This window comes from Symphalangus syndactylus, chromosome 2 (genome assembly GCF_028878055.3).
Source record: "Symphalangus syndactylus isolate Jambi chromosome 2, NHGRI_mSymSyn1-v2.1_pri, whole genome shotgun sequence".
Lineage (NCBI taxonomy): Eukaryota > Metazoa > Chordata > Mammalia > Primates > Hylobatidae > Symphalangus > Symphalangus syndactylus.
In genome coordinates this window covers 77340616-77363469 of record NC_072424.2, presented here as the reverse complement: position 1 = coordinate 77363469, position 22854 = coordinate 77340616, and the positions used below count along the sequence as shown (strand labels likewise).

Sequence of the window (22854 nt, the reverse complement as noted above, 5' to 3'; positions counted from 1 at the left end):
TAGAGAATATAGGAATTACTGGTGAAATAATGTAGTTGAATATTGGTTTATTTTTTGTGAAATAGATGACTGACAATCCCATGTTCTTTTCTAAACCAATACATTTGGCTCATAATTTTAATATTGATGGGATGCTGTTTTTAACAAGGTTAAAGAGAAGACAAAATACTATATCCTGCTGAATTTATTAAGCTCGTGCTCCTGGTATACAATAGACATGAATTATGTGGGTTTTATGAAGTATGAGTTTGCTGTATCTTTTTTTTTTTTTAAATAAGAAAGTAAGTGGTGGTATGTTCGGGATCTGAAACTCCATCTGAGTATAATATTATGACCTGTTTCAGTAACAATTTGATTATTATTTAATACTTAAAAAAAAAAGGTGATACACGCTGGGCATATGTATGGCTTATGCCTATAATCCCAGCACTTTGGGAGGCTAAGGTGGGAAGATTGCTTGAGACCACTTCTTCAGGACGAGCATGGACAACATAGCATGACCCTATCTCTATTTATTTTTGTCTGTTTTTTTAACAGGTAATACAGTTGTCTAAAGTGACAGTCATGTTTCTAAGAAATTTGCATTTTCAAAAATAAGCACTAAAAATCGTTGTTTCAGTGTATACAAGGGGCTAGGTTCAAAAAGATAATGACATTTTTAAAACAACCTATTTTTACCTATAGAGTTTTTAATTTGGGGTTCCTCATCGGAACTACAAAACACAGTAAAATTATTAGAGTGACTATTTTCTCAGTTTTCCCAAAGATGTCACATAACTAGTATCCTTCCAGATACATAGGGAGAAGTTAATTGCATGCAGTGGGTACCTAGGATGTTAGGGCGTGATTTTTTAAGGAATCATTTGAGAAGGACTGTACAAACTATGACTAAAAAAGCTATAAATCCAAACACAAAACACATGCAGCAATTGATTACATACAGCTTTTACTTAAGAGTAATGGCTTTGCTATTCATATCACCACTGGCATTTTGTTAGTGACTTAAATTACTATCACACTTACAAATTGCATCATCTTTATTATAACAGACAGTAGATAATGTTTAAGTGTGTGAATTCTGAAGCTGGACTGCCCGGGTTTGAATATTCCCTCAACACTAACCAGCAGTATACCTCAGTTTCATCTTTGAAATGCTTCAGTTCTAAAATGGGGACAGTTATCAGAGGTGACAATTTAAGGGAGATACACTCTCCAACTCTCCAACTCTAAATGCAAAATAAGTTCACTTCCCCCTTGCCTATGGGAAGAAAGGGAAGAACCAGTTTTCCCCACTTTTGGTTTAACCAAGGCAATTCACAAATACACCTTTGGGAAAAGAAAGACACCAATTTAATATTACTTCACAACAAACCCACTATTGGTTGTTTTCAATTTTCTCCTGTGATAAACAAAGCTGTATCTTTGTATACTTGCTCTTTTATTTTGTAGGTGAAATTTTTTTGCAATTTCTTGGCCAAAGTATAAATTTTGATTACTGTTGTAAAACTGCCCTCAAGAAAGCTTGTACAAAGGGTATAGTTGACAATAGTGCCTACAATTCCATATTTAACTTTGTTTATAGTTCAGTTTTGTTTTGCCATAATGAAGTTTTTAATGTCATTGTTGCCAGGTTATTAGTCTTTTCTGTTTTTAGCCTTTGGGGTCATGCTTTGAAAGTCTTTGCTCTCCAAGATTCTAAAGATATTCACCTAAAATTTGCTGATACTTTGAGTTTTTTTATGTTTATGATTTAATATCCTTGAACTCAGTTTTTTTGTTTTTTGAAACAGTCTCACTCTGTCACCTAGTCTGGAGTGCAGTGACATGGTCTCAGCTCACTGCAACCTCCACCTCTCGGGTTCAAACGATTCTCCTGCCTCAGCCTCCTGAGTAGCTTGGACTACAGGCAAGCGCCACCATGTCCAGCTAATTTTTGTATTTTTAGTAGAGACGAGGTTTCACCATGTTGGCCAGGCTGGTGTCGAACTCCTGACTTTAAGTGATCCTGCCGCCTCGGCTCCCAAAGTGCTGGGATTACAGGCATGAGCCATAACACCTGGCCTTGAACTCAGTTTTTAAAAAGATGGTTATAGGATCTGTAAGTGTTGAAGTCATTTTTATGTTAGAAAAATTTGAGGTAATATCTTAAGTTTTTTTTTTAAAGTTCTTAGATAAGTTGTTTTGTTGTTTCTGTTGTTTTGTTTTTGCTTTGCTGGTATTTCAGCCAGTTTTGTCTTAGAAGACTTGAGGTAGGTACAAAACCTATCAGTCCTACTCAATCAGCTACTTTTTGAGGACTCAGATTATAGGCTTAAAGGTAAACCACAGAGATGTACAAGAGCTTTAAAAACTTTAAAGTGCCAGAAATGTGCTCTCAATGTTCTTTGCATTCTAGGTCTATATTATCTTTTTATGTAAAGGATGACAGTGTTAGTAATATAGAAGTGATAAGTAGAGTAAATTAAATTGCTTTTATTTTTTATTAGTTTTGATTTATTTCCCAAGGTGAGATAAATCCCTTTTAATAAAATAACCTAGCCTGGAAACTCTGTGATTACCTTTTTGACTATGCGGACCACTTTTTTGTAGGTATGGGTAAAACTTTAGGAGAACAAAAGAAATGATAATAAAAATTTTGTATAGTTTGTCTTTATTATTGTAGCAACTTTGTCCTCTTACTTATACCATACTTAAAAACATCTTGAAGTTCATTCTTTATTGTAAAATTTGGTTCTATGTTTATAAAGGAAGAAAATAATTTTTAATATGATCTAAAATGTTTGCACTGCCAGATTGAGAAAAGCTTTGTTATCTCTGAAAACAAAATGATCAAAATAGTTCTTCAGTAGAAGCTATAAGTTGCTTTTTATTAAAACATACAGGCCAGGTGCAATGACTCGTGCCTGTAATCCCAGCACTTTGGGAGGTCCAGGCAGGTGGATCACCTGTGGTCAGGAGTTCGAGACCAGCCTGGCCAACATGGTGAAACCCCATCTCTACTAAAAACACCAAAAATTAGCTGGACGTAGTGGTGGACGCCTGTAATCCCAGCTCCTCAGGAGGCTGAGACAGGAGAATCATTTGAACCCGGGAGGGGGAGGTTGCAGTGAGCCGAGATTGTGCCATTGCACTCCAGCCTGGGCGACAAGAGCAAAACTCCGTCTCAAAATAAATACATATATACATACATACATACATACATACAGACCTGCATGAATGTCCAATAATTGAGACTGATTCAGACATCCCTGTTTTAAACTAGAATTGTAAACTCTCAGTTGACAGCTTCTTATAAACATATGCACAACAAGTATATTTAGTGTCTAAAGGTTTTCCCGAGATACTACAGTTATTATAAATTTAAGGCTTGGCCGGGTGTGGTGGCTCATGCTTGTCATCCCAGCACTTTGGGAGGCCAAGGAGGGTGGATCACCTGAGGTCAGGAGTTCAAGACCAGCCTGGCCAACATGGTGAAACCCCATCTCTACTAAAAATATATAATTAGCCTGGCGTGGTGGCGTGCGCCTGTAATCCCAGTTACTCGGGAGGCTGAGACAGAAGAATTGCTTGAACCCAGGAAGCGGAGATTGCAGTGCCAAGATTGTGCCACTGCACTCCAGCCTGGGCAACAGACTGAGACTCTGTCTTAAAGAAAAAAAAAAATTAAGGCCTAAAGTCTCTGCTGTTTACTATGTATCAATTCTTTATACTCCAGTCATAAATAAGAAATTAGGTGTAAACAGTTATAGTGGTTCATATAGTGCCTGATACACAAAGGGCATTGATAAATCAATTTAAATTGTTACATTTTGTAAATGTACTACTTAGTAAAATTTAAGACTTGCACTTTTATTTTAAGTAAAACACTTAAATAGCTCTTAGAAATGTTATTCTGGCCGAGTGCGGGGCCTCACTCCTATAATCCAGTGCTTTGGGAGGCCGAGGCAGGTAGATTACTTGAGATCAGGAGTTCGAGACCAGCCTGGCCAACGTGATGAAACCCCATCTCTACTAAAAATACAAAAAATTAGGCATGGTGGCGCATGCCTGTAATCCCAACTACTCGGGAGACTGAGGCACGAGAATCACTTGAACCTGGGAGGTGGAGGTTGCAGTGGAGCCGAAATCACACCACTGCACTCCAGCCTGGGAGACAGAGCAAGACTGTATCTCAAAAAAAAAAAAAAAAAATTATTCTATTTTCTAGTTAAATTATCTGTTTGGTAGCGTAGTTAATTTTTAGTATTTTCACACACAGACTTACATGTAAAAGTCAACAAACAGACCCTTGCCACTTGTGTGAAGTGGCTATTTAACCATGAAATAAACTCTTTTTATTGCCACTGCCCTGTGGGTATGTTCTTTCTGGCAGTGCTGTCCATATTTGGTGGCTGTGCATGGAGAGCCAGGTGGTGCTGAAAAGCATCGCACAGTGAAGCGTGGATATATCTTGGTTTGACATTTGTCATCCCTTACTGCTGAAGGGAGGGGGAAAATCTGTTTTTCCATATGTTTATGCTTCATTTTGCCTGCAGTTTTGTCCAGATGGTCTTATGAACATTGTTTACTTTGGGATGCTACCCCAGATGTTTTGAAAACTGTTGGATAAATGTGGCACACAGATACATAAATCATTTGCATATTGTGGTTTTTAAAATGTTATGTGTCTTTGCAAGATTAAAATATAATTTATTTCTAGGAGTATTTTCCCAAGTGAATAATGTGTCTGTGTATATATGTATTTTTTTAGTGTTTTTTGAAACAGGCCCAATAGGTGTCGTGTATATATATATTTCATAAGTATATAAAACATATATGGTTACTATCTATAAGTTATTTCTTCCAGCCATTCTGTTTTCATGTTAATAAGCTAAAAAATATCGTGGCAACATTTATTAAGAATGTTAAGTCTGCTTCATGTTTTGGAAGAAGCCAAAAAAAAAGATATTTTTGAGGAGTCATATTTGTTTAGGGTTGCATATACCCAAATCTGTAAGAATCTTGACCTACTTTCTTTTATAATTCTCATTGTACATAAATCACTGAAGAGAATTTAGGTGGTAAAATGACGATGAATTTATAATCGGAGGATTATCATTGTGACCTTGGGCATATCACTTAACCTGTTGGAGACTGAGTTTTGGAAATGTAAAATCAGAGTTAATAGCCTGAAAAAATTGAGTAATGCTTGGATTTAATTTCTCTCTCAAATCTCTCAAAAATCACTGTGAAACCACCTTTTGGCAACAGCAATAATGAGAGTCTGAACCCATCCTATTCTAGGTTCTATTTACGGTCTGAGATATAAACAAGCAGCAGACTGTTCTGTCTGTAAACCCAGCCAGCATCCATATCAGAGTTCCTCTTGTTTGTGTAGTGCTTCTAAGTACTGACTGGCTTTTTTCATTTGCTTTTATATTCATTTGAAAACTACCTGGCCTCTTCCCCCTTTTCCTTTTTTCCATGCCTGGTGTTTGTACTTCAGTGACCCACTTCATTGATTGTGCTGGCCTTTGCCCCCAAGCTCTAGTGTGGGGTTTATTATTTATTATAATATTTGGAGGACAGGAGAAGAGACCTATCTTGCTAGTTCTCTTCTGCTTTACCTCAGGATTCTGGAATTGGGAGTTGAAAACAGCTCCTTAATATCTGAACAGATTCCAATAACAACCAGTAACATTTAAAGAATAAAAAAAAAACAGGAATAAGGGGGGAAACCAGTTAATAGGGTTTATAAAAACTATTGTAGGCTGGGCGCGGTGGCTCACGCTTGTAATCCTAGCACTTTGGGAGGCCGAGGCGGGCGGATCACGAGGTCAGGAGATCGAGACCACGGTGAAACCCCGTCTCTACTAAAAATACAAAAAATTAGCGGGGCGTGGTGGCGGGCGCCTGTAGTCCCAGCTACTCGGAGAGGCTGAGGCAGGAGAATGGCGTGAACCCGGGAGGCGGAGCTTGCAGTGAGCCGAGATTGTGCCACTGCACTCCAGCCTGGGCGACAGAGCGAGACTCCGTCTCAAAAAAAAAAAAAAAAAAAAAACTATTGTAGCACAGGATAAAAGTTGTTAGAACTTAAAGAAAACTTTTTTCCATGAAATAGGTTTGCTTAATGAAAGAAACATCTTCTGCTGGGCGCGGTGGCTCACACCTGTAATCCCAGCACTTCCTGCTCCTTAGAACAGGGCCACTCCCACTCGGGTTCATCTCCTTTAATGTTGTTTACAGAAGTGGGGCAGGTGTCGTAATTTATTTCCTCTTAAGAACTTGTCAGAGACGTAAGAAGCTAACCTACTAGTTCTGCTGTTTAATCTTGCAGATTTTTATGCGTTTTGAATTTTTATTATGAACAGTCCCCCCAGTGCTGTACCCCTTTGGCAGGAAGAGCAATAGTAAGAGATGTTCCCCTATTTCCATCAATCAGCCAAATATTTAAAAGTTAATTAGTAATGCAAGGCAGCATGTCAGTATTAGGTGAAAAAAACATGTAATTGTAAAGAACTATAAAATCTGAGGGCTGGCCAGCTACGGTGGCTCACACCTGTAATTCCAGCACTTTGGGAGCCCAAGGTGGGTGGATCACTTGAGGTCAGGAGTTTGAGACCAGCCTGGCCAACATGGTGAAACCTCTTCTCTACTAAAAAAAAAAAAAAAAGTATACAAAAATTAGCCGGGTGTGGTAGTGGGTGCTTCTTGGGAGGCTGACACACGAGAATCGCTTGAACCTGGGAGGCGGAGGTTGCAGTGAGCTGAGATTGCACCACTGCATTTCAGCCTGGGCTACAAAGTGAGACACTGTTTTTTAAAAAGAAAAAATCTGAGGGCTGAAAGGAATTTAAAAGAACATCTAGTTAAAACTAAAGCATTTCAGAACTTGGGAATTTCTTGCCAAACTTCAAATTATCATAATTTTGATTCAGAGAGTAATCTGCTAAATACATGTAGTCGACTATGTCAGTAAATGTTAGGAATTGTTCTTTGTTTTCATATTAGTAAACATGAACTGATAATATAATTTTCTTTTTTTCTTTTAAGACAGAGTCTCACTCTGTCACTCAGACTGGAGTGCAGTGGCATGATCTCAGCTCACTGCAACCTCTGCCTCCCAGGTTCAAGCGATTCTCATGCCTCAACCTCCTGAGTAGTTGGGACTACAGGCACGCACGCACCACCATGCCCAGCTGATTTTTGTATTTTTAGCAGAGATGGGCTTTCACCATCTTGGCCAGGCTGGTCACCATGGCCAGCCTAATATAATTTTCAAATCTGCATTAATTATACAAATCTGTAAGCACAAAACATGCACTTATGTGTCATACACTTAGGTATTTTACTTTTTGTATTACAATGTGGTTCTATTTATTTTTTAAAAACTTTTAATATGAACGTTTTCAAATTCACAGAAATGTTGCAAGAATAATACAAAAATTGCCACTGTAGGATGGTGATTTTCCTAATTCTGTCATTTCTTCTATTAGCTGGCATTCTCTTATAGAAGTCTCTTCCCTACATTTTCTCATTTAAAAAATCTGTTACCAATTCAGATTCATTCTGTGAATAATAATCTATTATACTACCCTTACTTATTTTTATGATCAAATTATCTGAATTGAACGAGCCTGGTCAAAATCCCTGTGTATTTTGACTTATTCCCAATCACATGTTTTGAGCACTTCCTTACTCTCTGGCGTGGCAAAATGTTATGGGTTCATTTTGCATCTTTGCTACCCCGGGGTTAAGAATCAGCCTTTTCCCCTAGAAGTCCTTATTCCTTTTCATGGGGAATGGTATTTAGAAGTTAGACCTTTTCTACTTGTTCTCGACTGTTCTTTTACATTTAGTTTTTTAATTTATCTGCAATTTATTCTGCAATATAGTGTGAGGTGCAGATCTGTATACTAAAGTTTAAATTAATTGCTCTAGCAATAAAATATAAAACCAAAGATAGTTATGGTTATATTCTTCCCCATCAGGAACACTGATTCAGGGAGATAATCTTATTTAAATTTAATTTTAAATAATGTATATAAATTATGTTAAGTGACATATATTTATCTTTACATCTTGTGTCAGTTATTTTTTCTCTAACTTGTAGGTGCATTTTCTAGAATCATGAAACTTTGTGAAGAAAAATGGGAAACAGATGAAATACAGAAGGGAGGAAAATGCAGAAGTTTATCTGTAAGAGGAATTACAAATTTAGGAAATACTTGCTTTTTTAATGCAGTCATGCAGGTAAGAGTCATCAGAAAGCTTCGTAATATGTAAAAGATTCTCTTAATTTATATACTCATTGGCTCACCTGTAGACTGTCAAATGACTACTAAATGTTCCTCTAGAAATTTCTCTGTTTTCCTTTTGTTTACACTATCTTGGGCCATCACCACATGTATACATGTACCTTATTTTCACACAGGGCTTCAGAAAGGTCTTCTGTGTATTTTACCATGGCTCTATCAGTAATAGTGACCTTTACTAAATGTAAAATGTACTCAACTAAATCTTAATATTTTTTGAAATAGACATTTTTGCTATGCTAGATGAAATTTGAGAGTATTCCATAAAATCAGAGGCATATTTTAGCTGAATCTGAAGACTTTAATTTTGTTTTCTTTTAGAACTTGGCACAGACTTATACGCTTACTGATCTGATGAATGATGAGATCAAAGAAAGTAGTACAAAACTCAAGATTTTTCCTTCCTCAGACTCTCAGCTGGTGAGTAATAACTGTTTGAATAATAGCTGCTTTCAGATGAGCCACTGATGTTACCAAAATCTCTTTTCCTAATTCGCAGATCAGTCTACTAAGATAGTAGTCAGGGGACTTAAAAATAATTTAAAAGCATTCTGTGAAAATAATCAGATTTAAAATTTCTAAAATCATAACTTTGTTATGGTTCCAGTATGCCATGGATCAAATAATAAAAAGATATTAAGGCAGCTTTAAAATAAACATACTGGAAGAAACAAAAGAGGTGTGACTTCTATTGAGCAAAATGCCTATGACCCCTGTTTTGTAGTTTCTGATGACATTTGTTTAAATTTAGCATTTTTGTTCTTTAAAGGAAGATGAAATTTTAATGTGAACATCTAAAGGTTTTTTTTTTTTTTTTTTTTTTTTTTTTTGAGATGGAGTCTCACTCTGTCGCCCAGGCTGGAGTGCAGTGGCGCGATCTCGGCTCACTGCAAGCTCCGCCTCCAGGGTTCAGGCCATTCTCCTGCCTCAGCCTCTTGGAGTAGCTGGGACTATAGGCGTCCGCCATGGCGCTCGGCTAATTTTTTTTTTTTTTTTTTTTTTGTATTTTTAGTAGAGACGGGGTTTCACCGTGTTAGCCAGGATGGTCTTGATCTTCTGACCTCGTGATCCACCCGCCTCGGCCTCCCAAAGTGCTGGGATTACAGGCATGAGCCACCGTGCCCGGCCGCATCTAAAGGTTTTTTGAAGCCTAGCCTGATGATAGATTTTTAAGTTAGTGAGAAAGATGAAAAAAAAAAGCAGCCCCTGATATTCAGAAGCTGGCCTGGCACCCACAGTTAGGCCATGTTATTCAGATAATCCCACAGAGTAACAATCTGATACTAGGTTTCTCTGAGACTATGATGAAATGAGACAAAGCAAGGCCACTTCATGATTTTGTCTAAAACAAGGTCACTTTGCCATTTAGAAAATCTCAAACATCCTCCTTCAGCCAAACTGAGAAATGAATGACTGCTACTTTATTAGTTAGAGATTTATCCTCATTTTAGTCTCCCCCACCTACTGCCACAATATGTAAGATTTATTGAGATGTCCCATAATAGAATTACCCTCGCTTTCTGAGGGCATTCACTCTAGAGTAAACCTGTGCTTCCTGAAACCCACCTTCAGATTATTCAACCAGAGCCTAAATCCTGGATAGGTTCTTTACAGCGCCCTCTTACTAGGACACCCTGTGGTTCCCCATGCTGTGTGATCTCCCTCACTGCCACAAGTAATAAACCCACCTAGTTTAACGATAGGTGTGTTTCTGATGGACTTTGGCTGGGGGATATTGATACTAGTAAGGATAATTCTAGTGAGAAATTGATCAGCCTGTGTGTGTGTGTAAGACAGAGTATATATATAGCTCATGATCTGACTTTTGAAAACAATTAAAAAAAGAGTTCTAAAAATGCTTAGCCCTCTAAAAATGCTTAGTAATCTTAGATTGTTTTTCCCAGTAGGCAGTTTTGAAAGACAGTACTATTATATATATATATGTATAGCTTTAAAAGACAGTATTATTATATATACTGTTATATATAACTATATATATACTTATATAAGACTGTTATATGTAATAAACTCCTTTTTTATATATATAAATATTTGCTATACATGTGTTTACCATATATATATATGTATATATAGTCGAAAGGCAGCCTGTAAACATTTCTTGTTCAGCCCTTTAAAAATTTAATGATAGATTCCAATGCCCTATTCTAAATAAAGTGTAGTGAGATCCTTAAAACTACTAAAGGGAAGTTATTGCCTAGTCATTTAAAAAGACCTGTTAAATATGATTTCCTGTTAAATGCGATTGGATGTTGAGTTTAAATATTTGACATGCAGAGCTGTGTCTCAGGATTACTATGTGGCAATTAGATACTGTCGTTAATAACTTTAGGTTTGTATCATTCTAACAGGGTAATTTTCAATCTTATGTCTTAGGTTTTTAGGGCATAAAGTTGACCTGAGCTGTGGCACTATTCTTTGAGTTGGTTACTGCCCTTTGAATTGCCAGTTTATCTTTGTCTTTTGTCTATATACCTTTTTTTTTTTAATTTTTATTTTTTTACCTTATTGTGCTGGCTCAGACCTCCAGTAACGTGTTGAATAGAGATGATGGGAGCAGTCAGCCTTGCCTTAATCCCAAAATTAGGGGAACAAACATTCAGCCTTCTCCCATTATTACATATGAAGGTACGATTTTCAGAGGTGTTCTTTATAAGGTTGAGGAGATTCCCTTCTATTGCTAGTTTTCTGAAAGTTTTATCGGAATGGATGTTGAATTTTGTCAGATGCGTTTCCCACATCTATTGAGATGATCATATAGTTTTTCTTCTTTATTCTGTTAATGTGGTGAATTACATTGATTCCTTTTTCAAACGTTAAACCTATCCTGTATTCCTGTTACAAACCCCAGTTAGCTATGATATTCTTATATGCTGCTAGATTCAATTTAATATTTATGTGCATATCAACAATGTGTGTGGAAAACTTTTTATTTAATGAAAATATTCTTAAAAATGTATATCATGAGTGTATAGCTTGATGAATTTTCTCAGCTAACACACTTGTGTAACTAACACCTTGCTCAAGTAACATTACCAGCATCTGGAATGCCCCTTCAACTTCCCCCCTGCCCATTCACTACTTCCCTAACCCACATGAGTAACCACTAACCTGGTTTCTAACAGGATAGGTTAGTTTTGCCTGTTTTAATACTGCATATAAATGGAATCTTACTATATACATTATTTTGCATTTGGCTTCTTTCTGTCAACATTATGTGTGAAATTCATCCTTCTTGCGTTTTCAGCAAACATTTGTTTTCACAGTTTAAGTGTATTTTTTATTTTTATTTAATTTATTTTTTGAGATGGAGTTTTGCTCTGTCACCCAGACTGGAGTGCAGTGGCACAATCTCGGCTCACTGCAACCTCCGCCTCGTAGGTTCAAGCAGTTCTCCTGCCTCAGCTTCCTGAATAGCTGGGACCATAGGTGCCTGCCACCACACTTAGCTATTTTTTTGTATTTTTAGTGGAGACAGGGTTTTGCCATGTTAGCCAGGCTGGTCTCAAACTCCTGACCTCAAGTGATCCGCCTGCCTTGGCCTCCCAAAATGCTGGGATTACAGGCGTGAGCCACTGCGCCAGGTCTAAATGTACTTTTTAAAACTAAGGTTATTTCCTCATCTCATTCTGAAGGTTTTTTATTCTGTCTAAAAAATACTTTCATTGGGAAAAGGGAAGTGCAACTTGGTACTTGAAGTTTAAAATTACCTTAGATTTTACTTTTGACCCTTGAGGTAACTTTCAGTTAACATGGCAGAAAACACTTTAAAAAAAAATAGTCCTTATTTTTTAGAGCAGTTTTAGGTTTACAGCAGAAGAGAAAACACTTTCTTTTTTTTTTTTTTTTTTGGAGACAGGGTCTCATTCTGTCACTCATGTGGGGGTGCAGTGGTGCCATCATGGCTCATTGCAGCCTGGGCTTAAGGGATCCTCCCACTTCAGCCTCCTGAGTAGCTCGGACCACAGGAACGTGCCACTACACTTGGCTAATTTGGCTAATTTTTAAATTTTTTTTGCAGAGATGGGGTCTCCCTATGTTGCCCAAGCGGGCCTTCCACTCTGGGCTCAAGTGATCCTTCCACCTTGGCCTCCCAAAGTGTGGAGATTACAGATGTGAGTCGTGGCACCCAGCCCAGAAAAGCACTTTTGACATTCAAAAGCTATGGAAGGCTGAGCACTATGGCTCATTCCTGTAATCCCCTAGCACTTTGGGTGGCTGGAGTGGGAGGATCACTTGAAGCCAGGAGTTTAAGACCAGCCTGAGCAACAAAGTGAGACCTGCCTTTACCCCCGTCTCTACAAAAATTTTAAAAATCAACTGGATATGCTGGCATGCATCTGTAGTCCCAGCTGCTCAGGAGGTGGAGGCAGGAGGATCAATTGGGTCCAAGAGTTTGAAATTATAGTGAGCTGACTGCACCACTGCACTCCAGCCTGGGTGACAGAGTGAGACTTCGTCTAAAAAAAAAAAAAGAACAAAAGTCTGTCTTGAGTCCTCTGTAATTTTGACTGGGTGTGGTGGCTCATGCCTGTGATCCCAGCTACTTGGGAGGCCAAGGTGGGAGGATTGCTTGAGCCTTAGGAGTTCAAGACCAACCTGGGCAACCCTGTATCTTTAAAAAAAAAAAACCTATGGAAAATTATAGCCTGTCCTTTCTGTGATTATAGTGGATTTTTAAGGATAGTTGTTATGAAATACATGTGTAACAGTTATTTCATGAATATAGAAATAGGAAAATATATTCAATAGTTATCTTGGAAGATGACATTCTTTAATGTCCCAAGTTTATATTTGGGATCTGCTTTCTATTCCTTGTCTTTTAGGAGAAAGTGTTATTGGTGGGGATAATACTTTAGAAACCAGATTTTGAGGGGGAAAAAAATTCTAGAATTAAATGGGTTAATCCTTCACCCAATGTTAGCTGCTTTTGTCAAGCTTTATGTCTCTCCCCTTTAAAAGACGGAGATGTTATGCTGATTTTGTCACATGATTCCACGTTATTATTTTACTAGTAAAATATTTGGGGAAAAGAAAGATGTATAATCGTACATCATACACAAATAATCATACATTATTTACTAGCAAATAATGTATGATTATTTGTGGAGTGGTACAAACATTAAATAGATTAGTGATTTTATTTATAGGAGAGTGCGTTAAAGGGCAGTGACAAGCAACTAAAGATTGGTGATATCATTTGATCTAATAGTTTTATTAAGCAAAGGGCAGAGGATATGAAAATACCTGTGTTTTTCAAGGCAGTTATTCTCCTTTCCATTTTTATATATTTTATTTATGAAATAATAAAGTTTCTTAATATAATTGAGGCAATTTAGTTGGTATTATTTAAGCAGAGTGTAACTCACAGATTTTTAGTATGTTATTTTTAAATTGTACATTTCTGACATAGAGTTGATCATGTTTTTAAAGGACCCATTAGTGGTGGAACTTTCAAGGCCTGGACCACTGACCTCAGCCTTGTTCCTGTTTCTTCACAGCATGGAGGAGACTGAAAAAGGACCACTTTCTCCTAAAGTTCTTTTTAATCAGCTTTGTCAGAAGTGGGTGCATCTACATTTTTAATATAAATAATTATGAGTTACAAAATACTAATGTATTCATCACTTAACATGAATAGTCATTTTTACTGTAACTTTGCTATTATTGCCCTATGAAGAGAAAGAACTAAAATTTATTTTATTAGTTACAGCTCTATGCTTTATGAAAATTATATCTCAGTCCTCAGAAGAAGCAGATTATCCTCATATATAAGGAAATGGAGACACAAATTAAATGGCTCACCTAGTCTGAGTGAAAAGCTGAGAATCAAATAGAGGTCTGTCCTGACTTGGATGCCTATGTTGTAATACCATAAAGTGAGAAAATCATAGAGTTATAAAATCTAGAAAGTACTGTAAGATAACATCTAATCTGGCTTTCTTATTTTAAAAGATGAGCTGTGAGGCAAATAGAGTTTAAGTGAATTTCTCAAGGTATTACAGTATGTTTAAAAACCGAATCCTTATGTGCCTGGAAATAAACACATAAAGGATCTGACTTGACTTTAATGCATTCATGTATTCATTTATATAAAAAATTGAGAGCTTGCTTTTTATGAGGTACTTGCTACAATTCAGGGGTACACAACATATATTGCGTCACAAATGCACCCTGTCCTCATGGAACTCACAAGCTAGTCCAGTCCACAATTACTGAAATATGTAGAAGGAAAATTCTTTGAATATGAGCTTGCATTTTTGTATGTCTGTAGACTTTAAAATCTCATTTTAATTAAAACTAGTAATGAATGCCATGATATTTTAAATAATAGTCCAAAATAGAGGGCTTAGTGTATGTTTCATTTGGTTGGCAAACGATGTTTCTTCAAAGCCTGAAGACCAAAAACACCTGCAAAAGTCTCAGAGGCATGAGTGTCTCACAGAGTTAAAAAGTTTTTAGCACAACCATAATAAAGAATGAAATCATATTCTTTGCGACAACATGGATGCAGCTGGAGGCCATTATCCTAAGTGAATGAATGCAGGAACAGAAAACCAGATACCACATGTTCTCATTTATAAGTGGAAGCTAAACATTGGGTACTCATGGACATAAAGATGGCAACAATAGAGACTGGGGGTTACAAGAGGTGGGAGAGATTGAGGGAGGAAGGGTTGAAAAACTAACTATTGGGTACTATGCTTAGTACCTGAGTGACGGGATCATTCATACTCCAGACCTTAACATCACACAATATACCCAGGTAACAAACCTGCACATGTACCCCTTGAATCTAAAATAAAAGTTGAAATTAAAACAAAAAAAGTTATTAGGGCATTGTATGCTTTAGAAATTTGTTTCTGACTTTGCCAGAAATAACTTGTTTTGTATAATTTTCTTCCTGGTTATAAAGGTTTATTAACATTTTAAAAATTATTATTAAAATAATGGGCACTCATAGATAAAAATTCAAACTCCTCCCTATCTTTAATTCTCAGAAGTAACTATTATCTGATTCTTTCCAAAAGTGATCATACATACACAGACATATGCAAATCTTTTGCAACTTGCTTGATATATTTTATACATCTTTCCATGTTAGCACGTGTGTGTAACTTACACAGTTTTGTATGTATACACTGTACTTGCGGAAGTACATCTGTAGGATAAATTCTTAGAATAACTAGATCAAACATTATTTGAAGAGTTTTATTTATTTTTTGTATTTTTTAGGAGACAGGATCTCGCTTTGTGCCCAGGCTCAAGTGCAGTGGCCCAATCATAGTCGAATTCCTGGGCTCAAGCATTCCTCCCTGCTCAACCTCCCAAGTAGCTGGGATTACAGGCATGAGCGTCATCCATGCTTGGCTGAAAAGTTTTAAATTACCTTTTTTTGGTTTGTTTTATGGCGTTTACTTTTAAAAGAAGTATACATTAGACAAATATAGTTTTCTAAAATCAAGTAAAGATTTAAGCCACATGTGTTTGGGTTTATTTCTGAACTATATTCTGTTTCATTGATCTACATGTCTTGTCTTTACCCCAAAGCCTACACTGTCTTGGTTACTGTAGCTTCATAGTAAGTCTTGCAATTGAGTAGCATAAGTTCTCAAATTTTGGTCATCCTTTTCAAACTATTCTAGGTCCTTTTTTTTTTGAGATGGAGTTTCGTTCTTGTTGCCTAGGCTGGAGTGCAATGGTATGATCTCAGCTCACCACAGCCTCCGCCTCCTGGGTTCAAGCAATTCTCCTGCCTCAGCCTGGGATTACAGACGCCCGCTACCACACCCGGCTAATTTTGTATTTTTACTAGAGATGGGGTTTCTCCATGTTGGTCAGGCTGGTCTTGAACTCCCAACCTCAGGTGATCTGCCCACCTTGGCCTGCCAAAGTGACGGGGTTACACGCGTGAGCCACTGCACCCAGCCGGTCCTTTGCTTGTTTATGTAAATTATAGAATCAGATTGTCAGTTGGGATTGTTTTGAATGTGTAGATCAATTTGGGGAGAATCAACATCTTAACAATGTTGAATCTTTTCATGTATGATATCTTACCAGTTTTCTAGGTCTTTGATTTTTCTCCTCAAGGGTGTATAGTTTTCAGCATACAAATCCTGCACAAATTTTGTTAGACTTATCTTAAGAATTTCATGTTTTTATGCTATTTGTTGTAAATGGTACTTTTTAAAAAATTCAATTTCCAATTGTTCATTGTTAATATACAGAAATACAGTTGATTTTTGTATGTTGACTTTGTTTCTTGCTACCCTACCCAATTTGCTTTACTAGTTCTCCTAGCTTTATGTTGATTCGTTGGTATTTCCTATGTAGACAATGTCATTGGCTAATGAAGATTGTTTTATTTCTTTCCAATCTGTATCATTTTATATCTTTTTCGCATTTTATGTCACTGTCAAGGACAACCAATACATATTGCAATAGGACTCTTCTTGGGAAAAAAATGAAAAAGGACCACCAATACAATGTTAGAATGGTGAAATAGGTGTCTTGCCTTATTCCTGATATTAAAGGGAGAGCATGCAGTCTTTCACACATAAGTGTGATAATAACTATAGATTTTTCATACATGCCTTTTATCAGGTTGAGGAAATTCCCAATTATTCTTAGTTTTTCTTTTTTCTGAGAGTTCTTATCAAGAAATGGATTTTTAAAAAATGCTTTTTCTGTATCCAAATAATCATTTTTTTTTTTTTTTGTCAGAATAGTAAATTGTATTGGTGGATATTCTGACTAGCTTTAGTAAGGTATATTTGACATAAAATAAATTGTACATATTTAAAGTGTACTACTGGGGCCAGACACAGTGGCTCACGCCTGTAATCCCAGCAGTTTGGGAGCAAAGGTGAGAGAACTGCCTGAGGCCAGGAGTTTGAGACTAGCCAGGACAACATAGGGAGACTCTGTGAAAAAAAAAAATTAGCCAGAGGTGTGATGGTGCACACCTGTAGTCCCAGCTACTCTAGAGGCTGAGGTAGGAGGATCACTTGAGCCTAGGAGTTTTGAGTGTTCAGTGAGCTGTTAGTGTCATTGCACTCCTGTCACCCGTCTCTCTGAAAAATAAAGTATACTATTGGATAAGTTTTGACATATCTATACACTTTGTGGGTGTGTGTGTGTGTATATATGTATATATATATACATTAATTCAATATAATGAATGTATCCATCACCCCCCAAAGTTTTGTTGGGCCCCTTTATAATCCCTTTCTCTAGAACCTCTCCCCTAAACTCCATCCCTGGGTGGTATACCCCTTACCTGTTTTTTTTTGTTGCAATAGATTAGTTTGCATTTTGGGGAATTCTATAGAAATGGAATCATACAGAGTGTACTCTTTTTTTATCTGACTTCCTTCACTTGGCATAATTTGTGGTTTATTCATATTGTGTGTACGTGAACCAGTCCTTGAAGTTTCTGTTATAGTGGTGATTATCAGACACTTTGACCACCTGATGAGCCTTATTTGGGAACAAGGTCTTCAACTTTGTGGTTTTTGTTTTATTTGGTTTTCTGCTTCTGCATTAGTTCACTTAGGGTGATGCTTTCAGCTGCTTCCATGTTGCTTGCTGCAAAGGACATGATTTTGTTCTTTGTTATGGCTGTGTAGTATTCCATGGTGTATATGGACCACATTTTCTGTATCCAATCCACCATATATGGGCACCTAGGTTGATTCCATGTCTTTGCTATTGTGAATAGCACTGTGATGAACATAGAAGTGGATTAAATTTCTTTTTCTTGACAGTCTCCTAATTTATGCTTGTACATATATTTTTCTCTCATGCCTTGAGGTTTTTAAAAGTCCTCTCTCTTTCTCATGGCAATACTTTTACTAAAATACATTTCCTGGGAATCCTTAGGGTTCCCCTTATTTTGAATAGGCTGAATATTTTCATATGTTTGGTGATTTTTATCTTTTAATCCTTTAATAGGTTTGAAAGTCTCTCTTGATATGAGTAGCTCAGATAGCCTCCGTCATAGAGTCTAGAAATCATCCTATGGTTTTTTTTGCCCATTCCTAGGTAAAAAAAAAAAAAAAAAAATCTAAGTTTATTAAATTTTCTTCAGTGGTTTAGAAGGCAGTAAATAGTTTTTGCATTGGTTGAGAAGGAGCTATAGGCAGAGACATGGTGGAGGCAGTTTCTCATTGTTCAGGAGTGATTTCCTCCTTATGTGTCTGCTTTGAAAGCCATAAACTGCCCCCTCCTCCTACCTACCCCTTGGCTAGTGAAGATCTCTGAAGGATTCTCCTGTTCCCTCCTCTAGTCATCTGCTACTTTACTGGCCTTCCTTGGAGTATACAGCATAAGTGTAGGGTTCTGCAGTTTCTGCATCTCCTGATGCCAGCTGTGGAGGTCCAAATAGGATTAGAATATGTGTCCATCTTGGTTTCTGTCCTTATCTCTAATCTAGGAGGTGAGTTCTGTCCACCACATGCAGGTAGGGAAGCCCATCAAGGTAATAAAGTATTGTCAGCATGTTGCTATGTGCTGCTAGTTAGCAAGAATGTCTGGAGTGGTGTTTCCTCTTACAGGCTAGATTGATGACCGGTTAATGTTTTAGCAGTCAGGGACTCACTTTCTTTGTATTATTAGGATGAATATTTATCCTGAGATAATGAAGAATAATGGTGAAAGTACTACACTTGGCCGGGCGTGATGGCTCATGCCTATAATTCCAGCACTTTGAGAGGCTGAGGTGGGTGGATCATTTGAGGTCAAGAGTTCGAGACCAGCCTGGCCAACATGGTGAAACCCCACCTCTGCTAAAAATACAAAAATTAGCCGGGCGTGATGGCAGGTGTGGCCAGCAACTGTAGTCCCAGCCACTCAGGAAGCTGAGGCAGGAGAATTGCTTGAACCCAGGAGGCGGAGGTTGCAGTGAGCTGAGATTGTGCCATTGCACTCCAGCCTAGGTGACAGAGTGAAACTCCATCTCACAAAAATAAAAATGAGATAATAATTAAAAATAATTAGGCTGGGCGCAGTGGCTCACGCTTGTAATCCCAGCACTTTGGGAGGCCGAGGCGGGCGGATCACGAGGTCAGGAGATCGAGACCACAGTGAAACCCCATCTCTACTAAAAATACAAAAAATTAGCCGGGCATGGTGGCAGGTGCCTGTAGTCCCAGCTACTCGGAGAGGCTGAGGCAGGAGAATGGTGTGAACCCTGGAGGCGGAGCTTGCAGTGAGCCGAGATCGCGCCACTGCACTCCAGCCTGGGCGACAGAGCGAGACTCTGTCTCAAAAAAAAAAAAAAAATTAAAAATAATTAAGTACTGCAGTCTGTCAAAAGACCTGTAGTTATGTTAGTGGCACTTAGCTTGTTCTTCAATTTTCTCAAGCATAAAGTAGAACTTATATTAATTATAAATTCCTGAACAGTGCTGTTTTGTATATCACATGAGATATGTTGTAAATATCATAAATAGTTGTAAATTTGTCTTCTACTATAATATATTCTCATTATTTTGTATTTTGACAGAATTATTTATTCATCTTAGGTCAGAACACTTTCTAGATTTAATACTTGTCTGCACTTAAGGCAAAATGTTCATTTTAGCATTAAAGTTTACTGTAGGTTACTTTTTAAAGTTACTGAAATCAACCAAATATTTCCTATGTCAGTGTCTCCATGAATAGTACCTGATCTTTCTATTAAGTTAATACAGAGGAAATTTAATTATCAAATCCTTAAAAAATATATTCACAGGGAGATCAACTTATAGTCCTTTATATGAAATATAAACACTCTCTTGCTTTCCTTTTGGTTAAGGTAGGAAGATAATAAATCACAGTGGCTTGCGTTTGAATACTGGTTTATTTGCTAGCTGTATGACCTTGCAAATGATTTAAACAATACCGCTGAGTCCTCATGTGTAAGTTGGAGAAAACAGTACATCCCAACAAAGTTGTTGGAGGATTATGCCTGAACGTGTGAAACACTACTAGTATTGTGCTTAACATATAGTAGTTGCTCAATAAATGATAGCCATATTCTCTGTGCACACTTAAGATCACACCCTAATTGGACCAGTAATCACATTTCGTCTATTTAGTTGGAAAAGTAGTAAACTGTGTCTTTATGCCATTTTGTGTGTGTGGGTGTGTGTTTTGGTAGAGAACGGGGTTTTGCCTTGTTGCCCAGGCTGGTCTCGAACTCTTGAGCTCAAGTGATCTGCCCCTCGGCCTCCCAAATGCTGCAATTACAGGTGTAGGCTGCCGCACCCGGCTAATAATATGCTATTTCAAGTGCATTTAGAGAAGAGTGTTGATGAACCATGGAATGATTATTCTTTTTTTCTTTCCTCTTTTGTTTTTAAATCACAGGGCACCTCGATTTAAAGATTTCCAGCAACAGGACAGTCAGGAGCTTCTTCATCATCTTCTGGATGCAGTGAGGACAGAAGAAACAAAGGTCAGGTTTCTTTATGTATATCATGTATTCTCTTCAAGAAGAGGATACAAAACTAAGAGATTATTGGGGGGCCAAGGCGGGGTGGATCATCTGAGGTCAGGAGTTTGAGACCAGCCTAACCAACATAGTGAAACCTCGTCTCTACTAAAATATAAAAATTAGCCGGACATGGTGGTGCATGCCTGTAATTCCAGCTACTTGGCAGACTGAGACTTGAGAATTGCTTGAACCCAGGAGGCAGAGGTTGCAGTGAGCCAAGATCACGCTACTGCACTACTCCAGCCTGGGTGACAGAGTAAGACTCTGTCTCAAAAAAACAAACAAACAAACAAACAAAAAACAACTAAGTAATTTCTATTACAATTTAAAAGTACAGTTGAGAAATAATTTAATTTTTTAGAATAAATATTCTAGATATTTTTTCTTTCTTCTGTAAGATATTTACCTTTATCCTTTTACAGCCCTATTGTCCTTTTTAGTTAATGTCCTTTGCTGTAAATAAAATAATTTAAACTAGCTTAAGTAAAAAGGAATTGTGGCTGGGCGTGGTGGCTCATGCCTGTAATCCCAACACTTTGGAAGGCCGAGTCTGGTGGATCACCTGAGATCAGGAGTTCAAGATCAGCCTGGGAAACATGGTGAAACCCTGTCTCTACTAAAAATACAAAAATTAGCCAGGTGTGGTAGCGTACGCCTGTAATCCCAGCTACTTGGGAGGCTGAGGCAGGAGAATCGCTTGAACCCCGGAGGTGGAGGTTGCAGTGAGCCGAGATCGTGCCACTGCATTCCAGCCTGGGTGACAGAGTGAAACGCGGTTAAAAAAAAAAAAAAAAAAAAAAAAAAGGAATCTTAAGATGCAGGGAGATATTCCTGGGGGATATAGGAACAGGAAAGCTGTCAGGAATCCAGAAAGCATTCTTCTTATTATCCTAGTTTCTCTGGCTCTGTAGATTTTCTTCATTTTTCTCCATGCAGACCAAGCAGTATTTGCATGTCATAGTTCCATGTATGTAAAAACTATACTGGCTATTCATGATTCTCGATTTTTAAATTCCCAGTAGAGAGAAACTTCATCATTCCATGTTGGATTAGATTCCACTCATGGATCAGTTGTTTGTGGCTAGGAGAGACGAGTTCCAGCCTGTTGGATGAGAGAGCATTTCTCAGAAAAGGAATAGCCTGTGGACTGGATAGCTTCCCCAAACAGTGTTGGTTGTAGGCCTATCCCCTAACTGATTGGCCCTTTATTGACTTTAATGTTAAATTAGTTAAATTCAACTTCTTCTGGGGAGGGGTTTCCTGTGCACATAGGGTTCAGTTTATCAGAGAAAATGCAAGATATTAAGGATGTCAGATACACAGCACACATTCTCCGTTTTCCTCCCTCTTACTCATAGAAGACATTGCTGGTGGTTCCTAACAGTCCAGGTGAGTTTGGGTTCAGCCTCAATTATTTTCTGAGCACACCATTGTGGGCAGCCCTTGTCAGTCATAATTGGAGTAATAACGTGAAAACCTGTTTTCCATTCAAGGCAAATATACTTCTTAATCTATATGGTAATATGTAATAAAAGCAGCCAAGTGTTCAGTGAAGTGCATACGTGCTTGTGATAAGTAGTGCTAGGTAAGATGGACCTTCCTTTTTTAAAAAAATTCTGCCAGCTATGGTGGCTCATGCCTGTAATCCCAGCACTCTGGGAGGCCAAGGTGGGCGGATCACTTGAGCTCAGGAATTTCAGACCAGCCTGGCCAACATAGTGAAACCATGTGTCTACTAAAAACACAAAAATTAGCCAGGCGTGGTGGTGCACACCTGTAATCCCAGCTTCTCGGGTGGCTGAGGCATGAGAATCGCTTGAACCCGAGAGGCGGGTGAGCTGTGATCGCACCGCTGTACTCCAGCCTGGGCAACAAAGCAGAGCCTACCTCAAAAAACAACAAAAATCCTGTTTTAATTATAGTGTGGCAGTGTCTCTTTACTCCTAGTGACCAGTTTCCAGTGAAGAGAAAATTAGAGTTCTAATATTTTCTTTAAGGTTTCCTTTAAAAATAAGGATTGAATTAATTACTCTCTCCTGCTACAAAACATCATGTATCACAATC

At 37.8% G+C, this 22854-nt stretch overlaps 1 protein-coding gene across 11 annotated transcripts in view; it reads left to right on the top strand.

Annotated features, from left to right (window-relative positions):
• The window catches only part of USP45 (ubiquitin specific peptidase 45), a 73285-nt gene that overhangs the window by 19888 nt on the left and 30543 nt on the right, over positions 1 to 22854 (top strand). For 10 of the 11 annotated variants that reach the window (XM_055259682.2, XM_055259620.2, XM_063619779.1 and 7 more), the window contains 4 exons: positions 8093 to 8232; positions 8616 to 8714; positions 13746 to 13876; positions 20664 to 20751. In XM_055259682.2, the coding sequence (XP_055115657.1) occupies positions 8093 to 8232; positions 8616 to 8714; positions 13746 to 13876; positions 20664 to 20751 (458 nt within the window). Of the gene's footprint in view, positions 1 to 8092; positions 8233 to 8615; positions 8715 to 13745; positions 13877 to 20663; positions 20752 to 22854 lie in introns of those variants that run through there. The other variant, XM_055259689.2, reaches the window with a different exon arrangement.